This window comes from Meriones unguiculatus, chromosome 14 (assembly GCF_030254825.1).
Source record: "Meriones unguiculatus strain TT.TT164.6M chromosome 14, Bangor_MerUng_6.1, whole genome shotgun sequence".
In the NCBI taxonomy this organism is placed as follows: Eukaryota; Metazoa; Chordata; class Mammalia; order Rodentia; family Muridae; genus Meriones; species Meriones unguiculatus.
Window position 1 is genome coordinate 89,372,513 of NC_083361.1, and position 15,956 is coordinate 89,388,468.

General features: G+C 47.3%; 1 protein-coding gene across 1 annotated transcript; it reads left to right on the forward strand.

Moving 5' to 3' along the window:
* Positions 1–3,320: 3,320 nt before the first annotated feature.
* Cnga4 (cyclic nucleotide gated channel subunit alpha 4) lies at positions 3,321–7,888 on the forward strand. The gene is made up of 6 exons (XM_021664466.2): positions 3,321–3,721; positions 3,850–3,951; positions 4,137–4,243; positions 4,454–5,099; positions 5,812–6,161; positions 6,818–7,888. The coding sequence occupies exons 1-6, from the start codon at positions 3,660–3,662 to the stop codon at positions 7,276–7,278; spliced, it is 1,728 nt and encodes a 575-aa protein (XP_021520141.2). The 5' UTR covers positions 3,321–3,659; the 3' UTR covers positions 7,279–7,888.
* Positions 7,889–15,956: the final 8,068 nt, after the last annotated feature.

A 15,956-nucleotide genomic window follows, 5' to 3' on the forward strand; every position in this document is an offset into this window, starting at 1 on the left:
TTTCCTGGCAACGGCCGAGCGCAGGGGCGGGGTCACCCTCCGCCTTCCGAGGAAGCGGCGGCTCCGCGCGCCCAGGCCCCGCCCCCGCGCGCCGCAGACTCCGCCCCCCTGAGCGTTCCGGCCTTTCATAGGGGCCGACCTGAGAGGAGGCGGAGGCTTGCGGTCCGGGGCGGGGCCTGAGCGGGAAGATCAGAGCCAGGGGGCAGCAGGCTTCGCCTAGGGAGGGACGAGCTGGGAAGGCACCGGGCTGGAGCCCGGCGGGCGGGGGCCTCCGGTCCCGGGCGGGGCTTTCCCGCAGGGATCTAGGCCAAGGGCCAGTCTGTGAGCAGAGCCTGTGGGAAAGCTGCCCCAGACCACGCTGACTGACGGCCACCACGCCAGTGTGTTCGCCAGACTTGTGCACGCAGGTTGGATTCTACGTTCCTACCCGCGAGGACCGCCTCTTCCTGGCTCTCCCGAAGCTTCCGCGACCCCGTGGAAGGAGGAATAAGTTCCTACGTGACAGCCTGGATTCCTAGTCCATTAGAACCGGTCTCAAACAGTTACAACGTTGTAGTTATTAGGGCTGTAAAAGAAGAAGCAGCACTTAGCTTGATTTCTGTGCACAGAGGATGAAAGAGCTGAGAGATGGCTTCCAGGAGGAGATGCTGGTTGAGAGACGAGAAACACTAGGATAGAGAATTAGCAGTTTCCCAATAAAGTCTGCAGTGGGAAGTATATCAGTTGTTGTGATCATTGTTCTGTGGTTACATAAGATGACGGATGACAGGAGAACGTGGATAAGGAGTCTATGATTTTATGTGTTATTTTTGCGACTTTTCTGTAAGCCTAAAACTGGTTCAAAGTAAGAAGTACTCAAAAAGAAGAAAGAAATGAAAATTTCAGCCTGAAGGATTAGCCCTACACTAAGGCAAGGCAGAATGGTCAAGACACCGAGAACTGTAACCAGTACAGTGTGTCTGGAACCTGGGAACATGCAAAGCAAAGATCAGATGAGAATGAAAACAGAATATAAAGTACAGCAGGACTGGTTGGCCATGTTAAACTGTATTGTATTCTTGGAACAAACAGAGAGATAAAATTTTATGCATGGTCAGGTTGACTGGCCATCTTTGCTAAAGGTCATTCAAGAGCAAGGAGGGTAAGAATGTAGAAAGGAAGAAATGTAGGCATTAGAAGGGTTTGAGAATTGGGTGACTAGATAAGGGAAAAGGAAGGATTAAATATTGATATCCTATATAAATTCAAAATCAAAGGGAACTGGAGAGAAAGTGTCAGGGTGTGTGGTGACCCACCTGTATCTAGCCATGGAAGATAACTCTGAGCTTCATTGAGAGAGCCTGTGTCTTTGAACAGGGAAGGAATCATACTTGATTTATATAGGATAGAGAGAGAGTCGTACATTTGAATGCTTAGTCACCAGGGAGTGGAATTCTTTGAAAGGATTAGAAAGATTACTAGGTGTGGCCTTGCCGGAGAAAGTGTGTCACTAGGATTGGGCTTGGAGGCTTCATGTCAGGCCTCTCTCTCTCTCTCTCTCTCTCTCTCTCCTCTCTCTCTCTCTCCTGCCTGTCTGTGGGTCAAGACATAGCTCCAGCAGCATACCTGCTGTGCCTGCTGCTGCCGTTCTCCCTGCCATGATGCTAATGGACCAAGCCTCTGAAATTGTAAACAAGCCCTCAATGTTTCTCTGTGTTAACAGCCCTGGTTGTCCTGGAATTCACTTTGTAGACCAGGCTGGCCTTGAACTCACAAAGATCCACCTGCCTCTGCCTCTCCAGTGAGGTCTAGGATTAAATCACAGCTGGCAAAAAGTCGCCATGGTGGTGTCTCTTCACAGCATTAGAACAGTAGCTAACGCAGTGTGAGTGTGGAGTATCAACGTGGGGTCTAACATGCAGCTAATCCTGTGAATAACTGAGGCTCGGTAGTTTTCATGAGAGTTACTAGATGGCAAAGCAATTCCGTGGGTGACCTAGGTCAGCCAGAAAGTGTGTTGAAGACGGAGATGAAAAAGAGAAATCTGAGAGTTCTAGATATCACTAACCTAGAAAGAATGGGCAAAGACTCTTATAAAAAAGACTAAGAAATAAACAGAAAAACAAGAAATGGTGACAAAAGCTATGGATAAAAGCATTTTGAAAACATTACCTAGGGATGTAGATATTTCTTCCAAGAAATTCCAAAAATATAAACCTGACACTACCCCATAACTATGCAAAATAGTTTACGGGTTCCCCATTGTCTCTGAAAAAAATCAAGGTTAATTGCATGGCTGATAAAACTCTCCTGATCTGGACTCTGTCCACCATTCAGCCTCATTCTCACTACTGCCTCCCCTTTTCTGGCCCCTCTCTCTGTAGTCTTTTAAAATTGGGAGGGGGAGGGTCAGCAAGATGGCTCAGCAGCTAAAACCACTTCCTGCATGAGCCTCATCACTGGAGCTTAATTCCTAAAGACACCTACCCTGACCCCCATAGTCACTATGGAACATTCTCTATCTCTCTATCTATCTATCTCTTTCACACACACACACACACACAGAGAGAGAGAGATACACACAGACACACACAATAATAATAGCAATACTAAATAAATTTTTAAAAAATATTTTTAAACTATTGGTATTCTCCCAGTCACCATAATTTTTCGGGCTTCAATGCTATGCACACTTTGAACTCTGCCTTGGCTATTCACTCTCCCATCCCTCCACTTGACTCCTATTTATCCTATAGAGCACAGCTCAGTTGGGTCTCTTCCTACTACCTCAAGAGCCCTCTCTGTACCCATCTAGCAGAGTGCTCACCAGTCTCTTTGCAAGGACTACCCTTGTGTGTTTACCTAAATATATCCCACCCTACTGAGCACTCCTACAAGACTGAGATCATGAGGGCAGGGGATTGTGCACTCAGCCCGGTCTTGGCCTGGCACATAACTGCAATGCTAATGATGACTTCAGCAGGGACATCAGCTTGACGGGGAAATTGTAGGAGATACATTTGTTTTGTTATGGAAAGAAGTGTTCACCAGAAGAGTTGATAGACGTTGAGGCTCTGCAGAACGTGCTGGTGGCATTTGGCATGAGCTAACAGTAAAAGGGCAAAGGGGCAGAAGATGACACACACCCCAGAAGGCTGGCTACTATGTGTGTGGATAAAGATGTAGCTAATGAAAACACTCTTTGTCCCTAGAGACTGGTTTAACACCCAACAGGAATGAGCCACTTGGCACATAACTGTTAAATAAATAACTAGGTCCAAACAGAGAACCTGCATAAGGTAAAACAGGATTCAGACCTACATTGAAGGCAGGCTGTTTCCTGACCTTGATGCCATGGGTTTGAGGGGAAGGCAAAAGGAGACAGCAACAAAAGTGAAGCTTGCTTTCCAAGTCTCCACCTCCCATCACCTCCAGGGACCTCATTAACAGTGTTTAGTTGGGCGGGTGTAAGCCAGCCTCTGCCCTGGGAGACAGGGGGCAGGGTGCTGGAGCGCCATGGACTCCACCCACCCCATACCTGCTAGCCCTAGCTGTGTTGCTAAGAGCTTCAAAGACAGAGTAGACGCAGCTGGAGCCCCAGGAAGCCAGGCACTTTGTCAAGCCACCTGTGGTCAGAGAAGCACAGGGTCTCCTACAGGCTAGGGCCACGCTACAGAACCATGAGCCAGGACAGCAAAGTGAAGACAACAGAGTCCAGCCCCACAGCCCCGACCGAACCCAGGTGAGAAGTCTGGTCCTCTGTGCGGGATCTTACCACCTCACTCCCCGGGGCCTCCTCCTGGTCTCCTGGTCACAACCCGAGCGCTGACTATCTGGTGGATGAATGAGAGGAGTCTCTTCTCTCTGCAGGAAGAGGCTGCCTGTCCTAGACCCGTCTGGGGATTATTACTACTGGTGGCTGAACACGATGGTCTTCCCGGTCATGTATAACCTCATCATCATTGTATGCAGGTTTGGCAGGGGTGCTAAATGAGGGCCTTAAGCTGTCCTAAAGAGAGATCAAGGAGAAGGGCAGGGTCTAAGGGTGGGGTGTCTTCCCTGGAAGGACTCAAAACAGATTAAGAGGGGCCTGTCCTGCCAACCCACTACACATAGCTGAAACTTTTAAGCCAGTTCCTTCTGCCTCTGTCCTGTAGAGCGTGCTTTCCCGACTTGCAGCACAGTTACCTGGTGGCCTGGTTCGTGCTGGACTACACAAGTGACTTGCTGTACCTCCTGGACATTGGGGTGCGCTTCCACACAGGTCAGTGAGTCCCTGGGGCTAGCCTTTCCGCACGTTTCCATTACGAAAGTAGCCACCTCTGGACTGCATTGGCACCCGTTGCTGTGTTTGACACCTTAGAGCTCACCCCAGAAACCTCCCTGCCTCTTGCCCTCACGTCTGTCCTGTCATACCTGGCTGCCCCAGACCTGCCCGTGGTTGACCCCGGTCTCTCTCCCCCTTTCATTCCAGGATTCCTAGAGCAGGGCATCCTGGTGGTGGACAAAGGAATGATCGCCAGTCGCTACGTCCGCACCTGGAGCTTCCTATTGGACCTGGCTTCCCTGGTCCCCACAGACGCAGCCTACGTGCGGCTAGGCCCCCATATCCCCACGCTCAGGCTAAACCGCTTTCTCCGAGTACCCCGTCTCTTCGAGGCCTTTGACCGCACAGAGACCCGCACAGCTTACCCAAACGCCTTCCGCATCGCCAAGCTGATGCTCTACATCTTTGTTGTCATCCACTGGAACAGCTGCTTGTATTTTGCCCTGTCTAGGTACCTGGGCTTCGGTCGGGATGCGTGGGTGTACCCAGACCCTGCGCAGCCGGGCTTTGAGACCCTGCGGCGCCAGTACCTCTACAGCTTCTACTTCTCTACTCTGATCCTGACCACTGTGGGCGACACGCCGCTGCCAGCCAGAGAGGAAGAGTATCTCTTCATGGTGGGTGACTTCCTGCTGGCCGTCATGGGTTTCGCCACCATCATGGGGAGCATGAGCTCCGTCATTTACAACATGAACACTGCAGATGCAGCCTTCTACCCAGACCATGCTCTCGTGAAGAAGTACATGAAGCTGCAGCACGTCAACCGGAGGCTGGAGCGCCGCGTGATTGACTGGTGAGAAGACGGGGTGCAGACCCGCTGGGGGGAGGGGTGCCTGGGGACCTGAGTCCAGTGGCTGTTCTCACTGCCTGCTAGCTGAACCCGGCAGCTGGAAGGTGGCGTTCATCGCTAGGTCTGCGGGACTGGGCTTAGAAAATGGCGTCTTCCACTGGGGACTCTGGACCAGGGAAAGACGGTGGGCAAGAGATTGACAGGGAGAGGGATTTGTACAAAAAAGTGACACAGACCAGAGAATGAGAGCTGCCCCTGCCTGAGAGGTTCGGGAGACTCTGAAAGGAGTGGGCGGAGAGGGGAGCTGTCCAGCCAGGAGATGGCCAACAGACGGTTGGTTATATCATGACACTGCAAACCATGTTCTGAGTAAAAGGAGATGTCTCAGCATTACACAAAGCCTGTCTGAGAGGATGGGAGCTCACTGACTAAAGCAACTCAGTGTGGAAACAGTGCCAGACCCTGTGGCTGGGGGCAGGGCCTGACGGGAAGTAAAGGAAAAGTGACTGCTATCACGTGGTAGGGGCCTCCGCGTCTTGGATGAAGTAGAAAAGATCATGTCTGTGAACCAAGAAAGGGAGTCAGACGCTGTGAGGTACTCCCGTTGCTCTTAGGAGAACCCAGTGGGCTCGGTTCTTGGCTGAGCTGAGTCCTGGTGAGTGGGTGGAGGCAGACACTGGATTCTGGTGAGGAGATGGCACTGCCTTTCTCCCAGGTACCAGCATCTGCAGATCAACAAGAAGATGACCAATGAGGTAGCCATCTTGCAGCACTTGCCTGAGCGGCTTCGGGCCGAGGTTGCTGTGTCCGTGCACCTGTCTACCCTGAGCCGAGTGCAGATCTTCCAGAACTGTGAAGCCAGCCTGCTGGAAGAGCTGGTGCTGAAGCTCCAGCCCCAGACCTACTCGCCAGGCGAGTACGTGTGCCGCAAAGGGGACATCGGCCGAGAGATGTACATCATCCGCGAGGGCCAGCTGGCCGTGGTGGCCGACGACGGGGTCACACAGTATGCTGTGCTTGGCGCAGGGCTCTACTTCGGGGAGATCAGTATCATCAACATCAAAGGTGGGTCCCCAGGGAGAGCCGAGAGGCGCAGGGCTGGGCAGGGCAGGGCAGTGGGGATGGCAGACCCCTGGGACGAGATGGGACTTTGGGCCATGTAGATTAAGGAGATATGGTCCTTGTCTGAGGCCTCAGGGGAGAAACAGGATTTGGATTATCTGTTCCCTGAGAAGCAGCTGAGCCAAGGTTAGTGGGCGGGGTGGATTCTTAGACAACAATGCAGATATGTCCCATGGGCACTAGTGGAAGTGCCAACAGACCAGCTGAAAATTCCTGCATCAGCTATGTTGTTACAGAACTACCCATCAAATGTCTAGCAAGGAAGGTTACTGATAAGCACAGGGCTTGTTCACCAGCACAACTAAATGAAAAGAAAGAAAGAAAGAAAGAAAGAAAGAAAGAAAGAAAGAAAGAAAGAAAGAAAGAAAGAAAGGAAGGAAGGAAGGAAGGAAGGAAGGAAGAAAGAAAGAAAGAAAGAAAGAAAGAAAGAAAGAAAGAAAGAAAGAAAGAAAGAAAGAAAGAAAGAAAAAGAGAGAGAAAGAAAGCAGAAAGAGAGTTTGGAAGGCTATATGGAGGCTATATCCTGGTTCAGGAGTGAAATGCCACCTTCCTGTCCCTCCTAACTGCTCTTCCCACATCTGTCTGCCCTTGGACCATAGGGAACATGTCTGGAAACCGGCGAACAGCCAACATCAAGAGCCTAGGCTACTCGGACCTGTTCTGCCTCAGCAAGGAGGATCTGCGAGAGGTGCTGAGTGAGTATCCACAGGCCCAGGCCGTCATGGAGGAGAAAGGCCGGGAGATACTGCTCAAAATGAATAAGTTGGATGTGAATGCTGAGGCAGCTGAGATTGCCCTGCAGGAGGCCACAGAGGCTCGGCTAAAAGGCCTGGACCAGCAGCTTGATGATCTACAGACCAAGTTTGCTCGCCTGCTGGCCGAGCTGGAGTCCAGCGCACTGAAGATCGCTTACCGCATCGAAAGGCTGGAGTGGCAGGCTCGAGAATGGCCAATGCCAGAGGACACAGCTGAGGCTGATGATGAGGCTGAGCCTGGCAAAGGAACTTCCAAGGATGGAGAGGGAAAGGCTGGCCAGGAGAAACCCATAGGCAAAGAGTGACCTCATCCTGACCCCCGGAATCCCAGCTCAAGTGAATCCAGAGTGGCAGGAAAGCCTGCCTGCAGAAACTGCCATCTTATCTGCTAGGTCACAGAAACATAGGCCTGTATATGCCTAGCTAGAGATGTGGGTTATAGCATGCATCTCTCCCTTACTCACCCATATGCACATGCACATTCATGGGCACACTGGCTCAAGACCGGGTCCCACATTAACTGTTTCTGTCTTCTGCACACACATGCATCCTCATAAGCATAACCACGATCACGGAGAACAGTGAATGACCTGGGAGTGCTGTAACCTTGGTCCATTTAAAGGAGGTCTACTGGAATAGGACAAAGACGGTGTTGGAGCTACAAGGAAAGAAGGCTGATATCATTTCTGAACTACATTCACTCGAGATCACCATTTCAGCTGCCTCAGGGCATGGCCAGACTTCAGGTTTGAGCTGTGTCAGGCGGTATTTTAAAATGAACCTGGTGTGTAACTGGGGTATAACAGGATGATAAGTGTCATCATCAGAAGAAGATATTGAGGGTTACTGCACTTTAAAGCATTTTAAAGTATGTGGTTATTTTGTGATTTGTTAATAAAATATAACATTCATAAGGTTGGCACTGGGTTTATCTCATTCATCTCTATATTACCAAGTCCCAAACTGCCTGATACTTAGTAGGTACACACATACACATTTATTGAGGAAAGCTGAAACATAGAAGCCCAGTGCTGGAAGAAGATGGGTGCCTTTTCTACCTCTCTGCCCCCAAATCACGTTGAACTAGATGGGGGGGGGGGAGGTGAACAGTTTCATCACATACCTGATGGACTTAGAGAGATGAAAATAAACTTATTTTTAGTACAGTGTGATAGACACACGTGACCCCCTTGGAGGCTCTGTTAGAGTGGGTGACTCCTGCCACTCCATAGAATCCTTGTCTGCAGCAGCAAAAACACAGTGATAATGGACCAAGTCCAGTCTCCTGGATGCAGGAAAATAAGCTTCAAGGCCAGATGTGCATCTGTTTCTACCTCTGTTCTTCCATGGGGGGTGTGATGTCACCACATGGGGTCCTCCAGAGGTGGAGCAGTTCCTGTTACTGTGTTGAAGACAGTGCTTTCACGGTTTGGGGTTATGTAGAAGTAGGTTAGAACACAATTTCAAGTTCCTGTAACAACAACAACAAAAAAGTCAATTCTTTTAGTCTAAAAATACCTCAGTGTGTAACAAGCATCAAACAAGGTGCTTCTGTATGTGGCAAGAAATGTTATTGAAATCATCATTCCAGGTACTGGGCGTTTTATCCCTGCCCTCTATCATAGGAAATAACTGAAATGTTTGCATCCCCGGAACATAAGGCTTTTTGAATTGCAGCATCCAGACCAGGAATCATCAGAAACCTCTGCACCATTTTGTTTCCAAAAGCCAGGTCTCTTAGGACTTCAAATATTAACTTGGAGGCAAATGTTCCCATTCTTCTACGCAGGCTTAGAAATGAAAGAACAGAAACTTCTGGACCTGAGGATGGAATATTCCTTAAGACTAATTAAAGGAACAGGAAGCTTGAAGGTTATGTTAGTTGTTGTTATTTTCCTAGCTGTAACATCTTACCACAAACTTCACAGCCTAAAACAGCATCCACATATTACCTCACAGCTGTGTGACTCAGCTCCGCACTGCTTGGGGCCTGATGAGACTGAATTCAGCAGTCAGCTGGGCTGGGCTCTTAACTGGAGGCTTCATGGAAGAATCTGCTTCCAGATTCATTCAGGCTGTTGGCAGAATTTGTCACCCTTGAGTGTAGAACTCTTCTCTCTGGTTTTCTGATGCTTGCCTACTTTAAGCGCCAACCCCTTCTCCCCAAGCACTCCATTTCTAGGACCAAGCAAAAGAAAGGCTCTTCTTTATAGGGACCCATCAGATTAGGTCAACCTGAATAATGTGGAATAATTTCTCTGTTTCAAGGTCAGCCGAGTACTATTACCTTTAGTCACGCCTGCAGAGCTCCTCTGCCATATTCAGAAGGTAAAAGTAATAAGAGCCAGATCTCTGCCTACTAACATCTCTTGGGAGGAAGCAACCTAGATCCCACTTTCCTAGAGGGCACAGAACAGGGAGAACACAGGATTATTTTTGGAAACTAGAGACTGACCACAGTGTCATGAAGCACTGGAACCCCAGAGTGGACCCCTAAAAGTGTGTAAGCTTGAACAAGGCACACACCAGCTGGCACTGTCAACAGACCATCAGCTCGGCCTCAGATGGGCCTCAGATGGCCAGAGACTTTTGCAAGACCCTAAGAATGGGAAGGAAAAACCAGACATAAATCCATAAAATACAACTGAGATTAAAAAAAAAATCTTCTGAAAGTTAGATGATTAGAAACTTAAATGAAATTTACAAAACTTGCTATTTTTCATACTGTTAAGGAGGCATTTGTGACTGCTATACATATGTTATACCCTTTGGTTCTTATAACAGTGTTAGGAAGTTTATTATTATGCTCATTCTTTCCAGATCAGGAAGCTGGAAAGAGAGCTACTGAAAACACTGGATTTGATTTGCTGAGGAGTTACTTTATGCCAGGTTCTGGGCCACGTACACTGTCTCAGTTCATCATTACAACCATGTGAGAAGGGAACCAGTATTATCTCCATGTTAAAATGACACACCCCAAGTCACAGGGCTCCTAAGTTCACGCGAAAGGAAACCTACGTCCACTGTTTTTATATTTACTTACTTATTTTGTGAAGGGAGGCAGAAAGAGACGGTCTCCACTTGGGGCTAAAGCACCTTCCTTTACAGAGAGCGACATGATTCTTTCCAACAGTCAGTGTGGTAACCAGGGGAGACCAAGTCCCTCCTGAAAAGCAAAGCTGTGACCCACTGACAAGGCCACCCAGTGTGGCCAGCTGCCACGCTGGAGAAGGGGGTGGGACAAGCATCTACACACCTACATCTTGCCTGCTGCTAGATTTGCTCCAAAGTGTCAAAACATGTCAAGGGCTTTTCTGCTGAGATCATGCCTGCCTTGAGGTTCAGCTCTTCTGTCTTCAGCAGACCTCAGTCTCATTGTCTTCTTTTCAACAGTCATGACTGCAGGATACCTTGGCCTGGCTGGAATTCAAGATGTTCACCCACTCCTGTTTTCCCAGTTAGCTAATCTCCTGCAAAGATATATATATATTTATATCTTTCTATCTAGTTATTCACCATAAGGCGCAGGCAATTAACATGAAGCCTACGAGCAGGGCAAACCTGTTCGCCTTTCTAAATAAGAGATCTAGTACCTAGTAAATCTAACTAGCTAATGAATCGACCAATGAACGAACAGTGGATCTAATTGTCTGCTCTTTAGCTGCAAAACTAATTAGGGCTTAGCTTGGCCATCAATGTGATCAGAGACCTGAGAAGGATAAATTAAAAGCTAAATAAATGTACCAATCTATGTACTAATCAAAATGACAAATGACTAGTCAGTCCACAACCTGGGCAGTTGTCCTTCGCTTCTGTGGTCTCATGGCATCACAAGCAAAGGAAAAAGAACACGAGAGACTGAGCCCACCTTGCCTTCAGCAACATGAAACAATGACTCTCCAGGTGTCCACAGTTTTGTCCACAGTTTAGGCTGAGCCCTAGTGGTGGGCCAGTTGGGTCAGCTTTGCCCAGTGGTTAGCATGCCACAATCCAGAGTTGAAGTCATTTGTCATTGTACCCAAATCTTCTCGGAGACCTTGGGGAGCTACTGCCAGGATTTTGGGACTCTCTGTCATAATAAAACCTACATACATTAGATGCCATATTCATCAGATCTCTGAAAAGCTTGAGGGCCAGCATATCTGAGTTAGTCTTTGTCTGTCTTTAGTTATCTGCTCTAAACTGCATCCTGTAAAATGAGAATGTTATAATCTCTAATTCTGGCATATTCCTTAGATAAGTGTTTTAGGACCGTATCTATTTCAAGTAGATCTATATAGGCAGTCTTGTAGCTACCCATCATAGGCTTAACCTTAAAAACATAAAGCTCAATCTTGAAACCAACTGCAGTCATTAGCATAACTTTAATATATATATCCTACCCTCTTCCCCCTTCCCCCTCCCTTTTTTCTCTCTCTCTTTCTTTCTTTCTTTCTTTCTTTCTTCCTTCCTTCCTTCCTTCCTTCCTTCCTTTCTTAGGGTTTGGCTGTTAGCCCTGAAAGACATATGGAAATAGTTTTTCAAGCTTGGGAAGGAATCAGATTCATAAGGAGAAGGTCCATCCATCTTGAGGTAAGAGCTAATGCAAACTCTAAGAACAGAAAGCAAGGTTTGGCCTGAATCTGGAATCAGAGGTGGGTTGTCAAGTTGATATCAAACCCATGACTCAAGTCAGGGCACCTGTTAAGCTGGAGCTGAAGTACTGCAAGTGGGACAGAGCATGCAATTGTAGCCATCAGACTTGAGGCTTGCTTCTGAAGTAGCACTTACTAGCTGGGGAACTTTTAGCCTGTTCTACAAAATCTTTTAGCGCTATTGAGAGCAAATGCTGGAGAATTGAAATGTGAACTAATTTATGAATGTAAAGTTCCCACCAGCACCTGGTAGGTAGCGATTTCTTCATGATGAATATTATCTATCGCTCTTACTCATGTGATTTTGCCTGTGCGAGTTCTGAGGCTCTAGCTGTCTAGTGTCTGTGGGTCCAAGCATCTATGTATGGCCTCTGAGCGCTTATGGCAGTACCAGATCTTGCCAGCAGAGGGCACCAGGTCCTTCTTTCCCTTACAAGCCTCTCTTGGAGACTTCAGAACTGCATTGCTTTGAAAAACTGGGAGAAATGGAATTTTAGGGACAAGGAATAACATTGGTGGGCATTGTGATCTTGACTGGTTGGCTAAGATATTTGTTCAGACTTTTAAAAAATTTAGATGTATTTATTTTATTTAATGTATATGTGTATCTACGCATGCACATACCCTCAGATCCCATGGAACTGGAGTTACGGATGGTTGTGTGTCACTGGGAGCTGAACCCAGATCTACAAGATTAGCAAGTACCTTCACAGTTTTAGTATCTCACCTGTTGCTCTCAACCTTCAACAGGTCCCATGGGAGCACCAGAAGCTAATAATTTTGGGACATTCTTGCTCTCGCTCTCTCTCTCTGAGTAGCTTTTCTTTGGCTCTATTAGCCCACGAGTAAGGTCTTGACCTGCTAAACCTCTTGCCTTTATTGACCTACTTTGAGGACCCAGTCAGATACCAATTGTGGTTATCCATCTAGAGACAGCCTCTGGGCACGTGGCTCTGCTCTCCCTAAACGCAAGCTCAAGGACCTGAAAGGCCAATATTGCCCCTGATTTCTTTCTCCTGCTGAACATGACTGCCTGCTCTGACTCCAGCTGGCTGCCTTCCCAGCCATTTTCCTCTTTGTTTAATTATGCTCCTGTGTGGGCAGAGATTGCGTAGGCGGGAGCTCCACACAGAAGCACATCCACACACCACAGAAATGCAGAGCAAGCCTTGGAAGGTGGAGACTCAAGAGGAGGCAAGCTAACCAGACCCAGAGAGCAGGACTGATGAAATGGGGGAAGCTGGAAAGCCCAGGGCTAAGATGACATTTATCTCCTGGGCTAAGACCCCATCTCTGGGGGTGGGGGTCGGTGAGCCAGCCAAGGGTTGCCAGAGGTAGATCCTGTTACTACATGACCCTGACATGACACTACTGTGTATGTGAAAGGTGGGCTTGCCAAACAAACTACTAGTATTTTGTAGACCTGTCAGCTGCTGAGAAGAAACAGTATCTTGTCATACAGGTCATCTTGATTGCACGTTAGGTGCTGTATTCTCCTCTCTTTGACCCTTTTCCTGAGCATTTACTGAAACAGTATGTATCCCCCTCACCTACCTCAGTAGTGATAGCAAGTATTGAAAGAAGGATCATACTTGGGTTACTGGGTCAGAGCATGCCTGGGTGACAGAACCTCTTGAAGGGAAACATAAACTGTTCTCACCACAAGAATCAAGTTTAGTGGTCCAGAAGCCCCAAGCTCCAAAACAAAACAAAAGCCAAGCACAGCTGTGGCCAGTCAAGACTTGAGTTATGACCACTTCTCTCAGCATGGAACCTGGCTGTGCTCAGGAGGTCGTGTGGTTTGACACCCTTCATGAGCACACGGGTTTCCGACCGATTCTAGGATCCAGGTCTCTCTCCTATGATGCTCATACTGATTTTGCAGTTCCCTTCTTGTTCTCATCTAAGCCCTCCCTGTCTCCTGGCCCTGTACAACCTTCTCCCCAAACCCCGGAGGGCCCTAGGCCTGGATGGAATGTCCTCAGCTGTAGTGATGAATGCCTATTCTCTTAACACATGTTCATCTCCGTCCTCTCCCATACGTGGAAGCCTCCTCTTCTCCACAGTATTAGTTTTACTTTCCTTTTTATAAGCCATCTTCACTGACCTAGAATGTAGTTCAGTGGCAGTGTCTGCCCAGCAGGAGCAAGGCCCTGGGTTTAATCTTCAGCACGGCTGAACTAATTAACTAAACAACTTTCATTAAATGGGCAGATTCACAGTATTTCCTGGCCCTTGGTTCTCATTAACCATCAGCAGTTAGATGGTGCAGAGGAGATTAGCATGGTTCAGAGATGAAGATCAACCTGCCATGTGTAAGAAATTATCATCAAAGAAGAGCCAGAGGTGGTAGATGAGCGAAAGGGAACAGCCTCTTTCAGACACAGTAGGGCTGATGCACACATGACCTCACGGAAATTGTGACAGCGTGAACAAGACCAGTACAAGAATCCTAACCAGGAAGCTGTTTGCAACTGACACCTGCTGGGAGACAGAAAATCTGTTTTCTTCTTTGGAGTGGGTATATCAACCATATTTCAGAGCAGGCGCCACGCTCAGGAGTAGTTAGTCAACAAAATGAACTCCATGGTTTTTATGTGCTTTTGTTGGTTGGTTGGGTTTGGCTTTTTTTTTTTTTTTTTTTTTTTTTTGGTCTTTTGTTTGTTTTGATTTGGGTTTTTATTTTTTATTTTTAGAAAAAAGGATAAAGAATATGAAGTTGAGTAGGAAGGGGAGTGGGCACGTTCTGGAAGGAGTTGGGGGAGGGAAAGAATATGATAAAAATATAACAATGAAAACAATTTAAATATTTATTTAAAAGAAAAGAACTTGTCAGCAACTCGAGGTTCCTGAAGTATGACCCTTCATTTGGAGCCAAGTTCTGAGTATGAGAACAAAGAAGATAAAAAAGAAAAGAAAGAAAGAAAGAAAGAAAGAAAGAAAGAAAGAAAGAAAGAAAGAAAGAAAGAAAGAAAGAAAGAGAGGAATGAAAGAAGAGGAGAGGGCTGCTGAGACATTGATGGGTAAAGTGACTTTCCGACAAGCGCGGCTCCTGCTTTGGGATCCTTGGGACTCGTGCACCTCAGTGACAGAGCAGTGTGGATCTGTAATTGCAGCATGCCCACGAGATTCAGTGCAGAGACAGAAGATTCTCAGAAACGTGTGGGCCAGCTAGCTCCACAACGACAAACAAAAAGAAACCCTGTCTTCATCAAAGAGAAAGGTGAGGGCTAACACCCAGGCTTGTCCTCTGACCTCCCCACCACACTAAGGCACACCGGTGACAGAAGCCACAGTAATTCTTATGCATGCACTCACACACAAATCTCCATCCCTCGATGTCTCTCCTCTCTCTCTCTCTCTTTCTCTCTCTCTCTCTCTCTCTCTCTCTCTCTCTCACACACACACACACACACACACACCAGTTCATAGTGCCTGAGCACAGCAAAACTACAAACCTACTATATTAGTTAAGATTCCCATTGTGTTGCCATGGCAATAGTAAAAGAGACTTGAGAGTGTGGAGGGTTTTTTTATGCAAAAGAACTGAAGACAGTAAAAATCATTTCAGAGTAAAGAACACGCAGGCTTCTTCCTCTCTGTCACCCTGACACTTCTCCCACATTTCTTCCACGTATAATCAAAGGTGGCTTGCCCTCACAGCTAAGTCTGCCTGCAAGAGGGGAGGGGCCTGCTTTTTTCCCTCAACCTTCATCTAGAAGCCTCGATTTGTCTCTTCCTGGCATAGCCACTATTGTACCCATAAAGCCAGAGTTCACCACAGGGAAAGAAAGAAAGAAAGAAAGAAAGAAAGAAAGAAAGAAAGAAAGAAAGAAAGAAAGAAAGAAAGAAAGAAGGAAGGAAGGAAGGAAGGAAGGAAGGAAGGAAGGAAGGAAGGAAGGGAAAGAGAGAAAAAGGAAGAAGAAAGGAAGTAGAAAGATTAAATAAAGATAATCTTAAATAAATAAAGATTAAATAAAATAGAGAAAGAAAAAAGAAATTATGGCTGTCAGCTAGTTGCTCACAACATGCTTACAGCCTTCCACTTCTGATCGCCTTTTACCCTTGACTCTGAGATTGAGTCTCTGCTGCTCTCAAAAGCTAGGGCCCTCCACTCTTCTCTAGAGTCCATTCTCCTTGTCTTCTCAGAAATCTGGCATTACAAACTGACCTCCATCATTCCTGCTGCATTGTGAGGCTGCTCTACACTAGAGTGATTCTGTCTGAAAAAAGATTGAGAGTTCAGATTAAACTAAAACCTTTCCACGTTCTTACCTTTCCTTAATGGCCGCATTTCTAAAACAACTTCCTGAATCTGTCACTCCACGTCCTCCAGGGACACCCAGTTT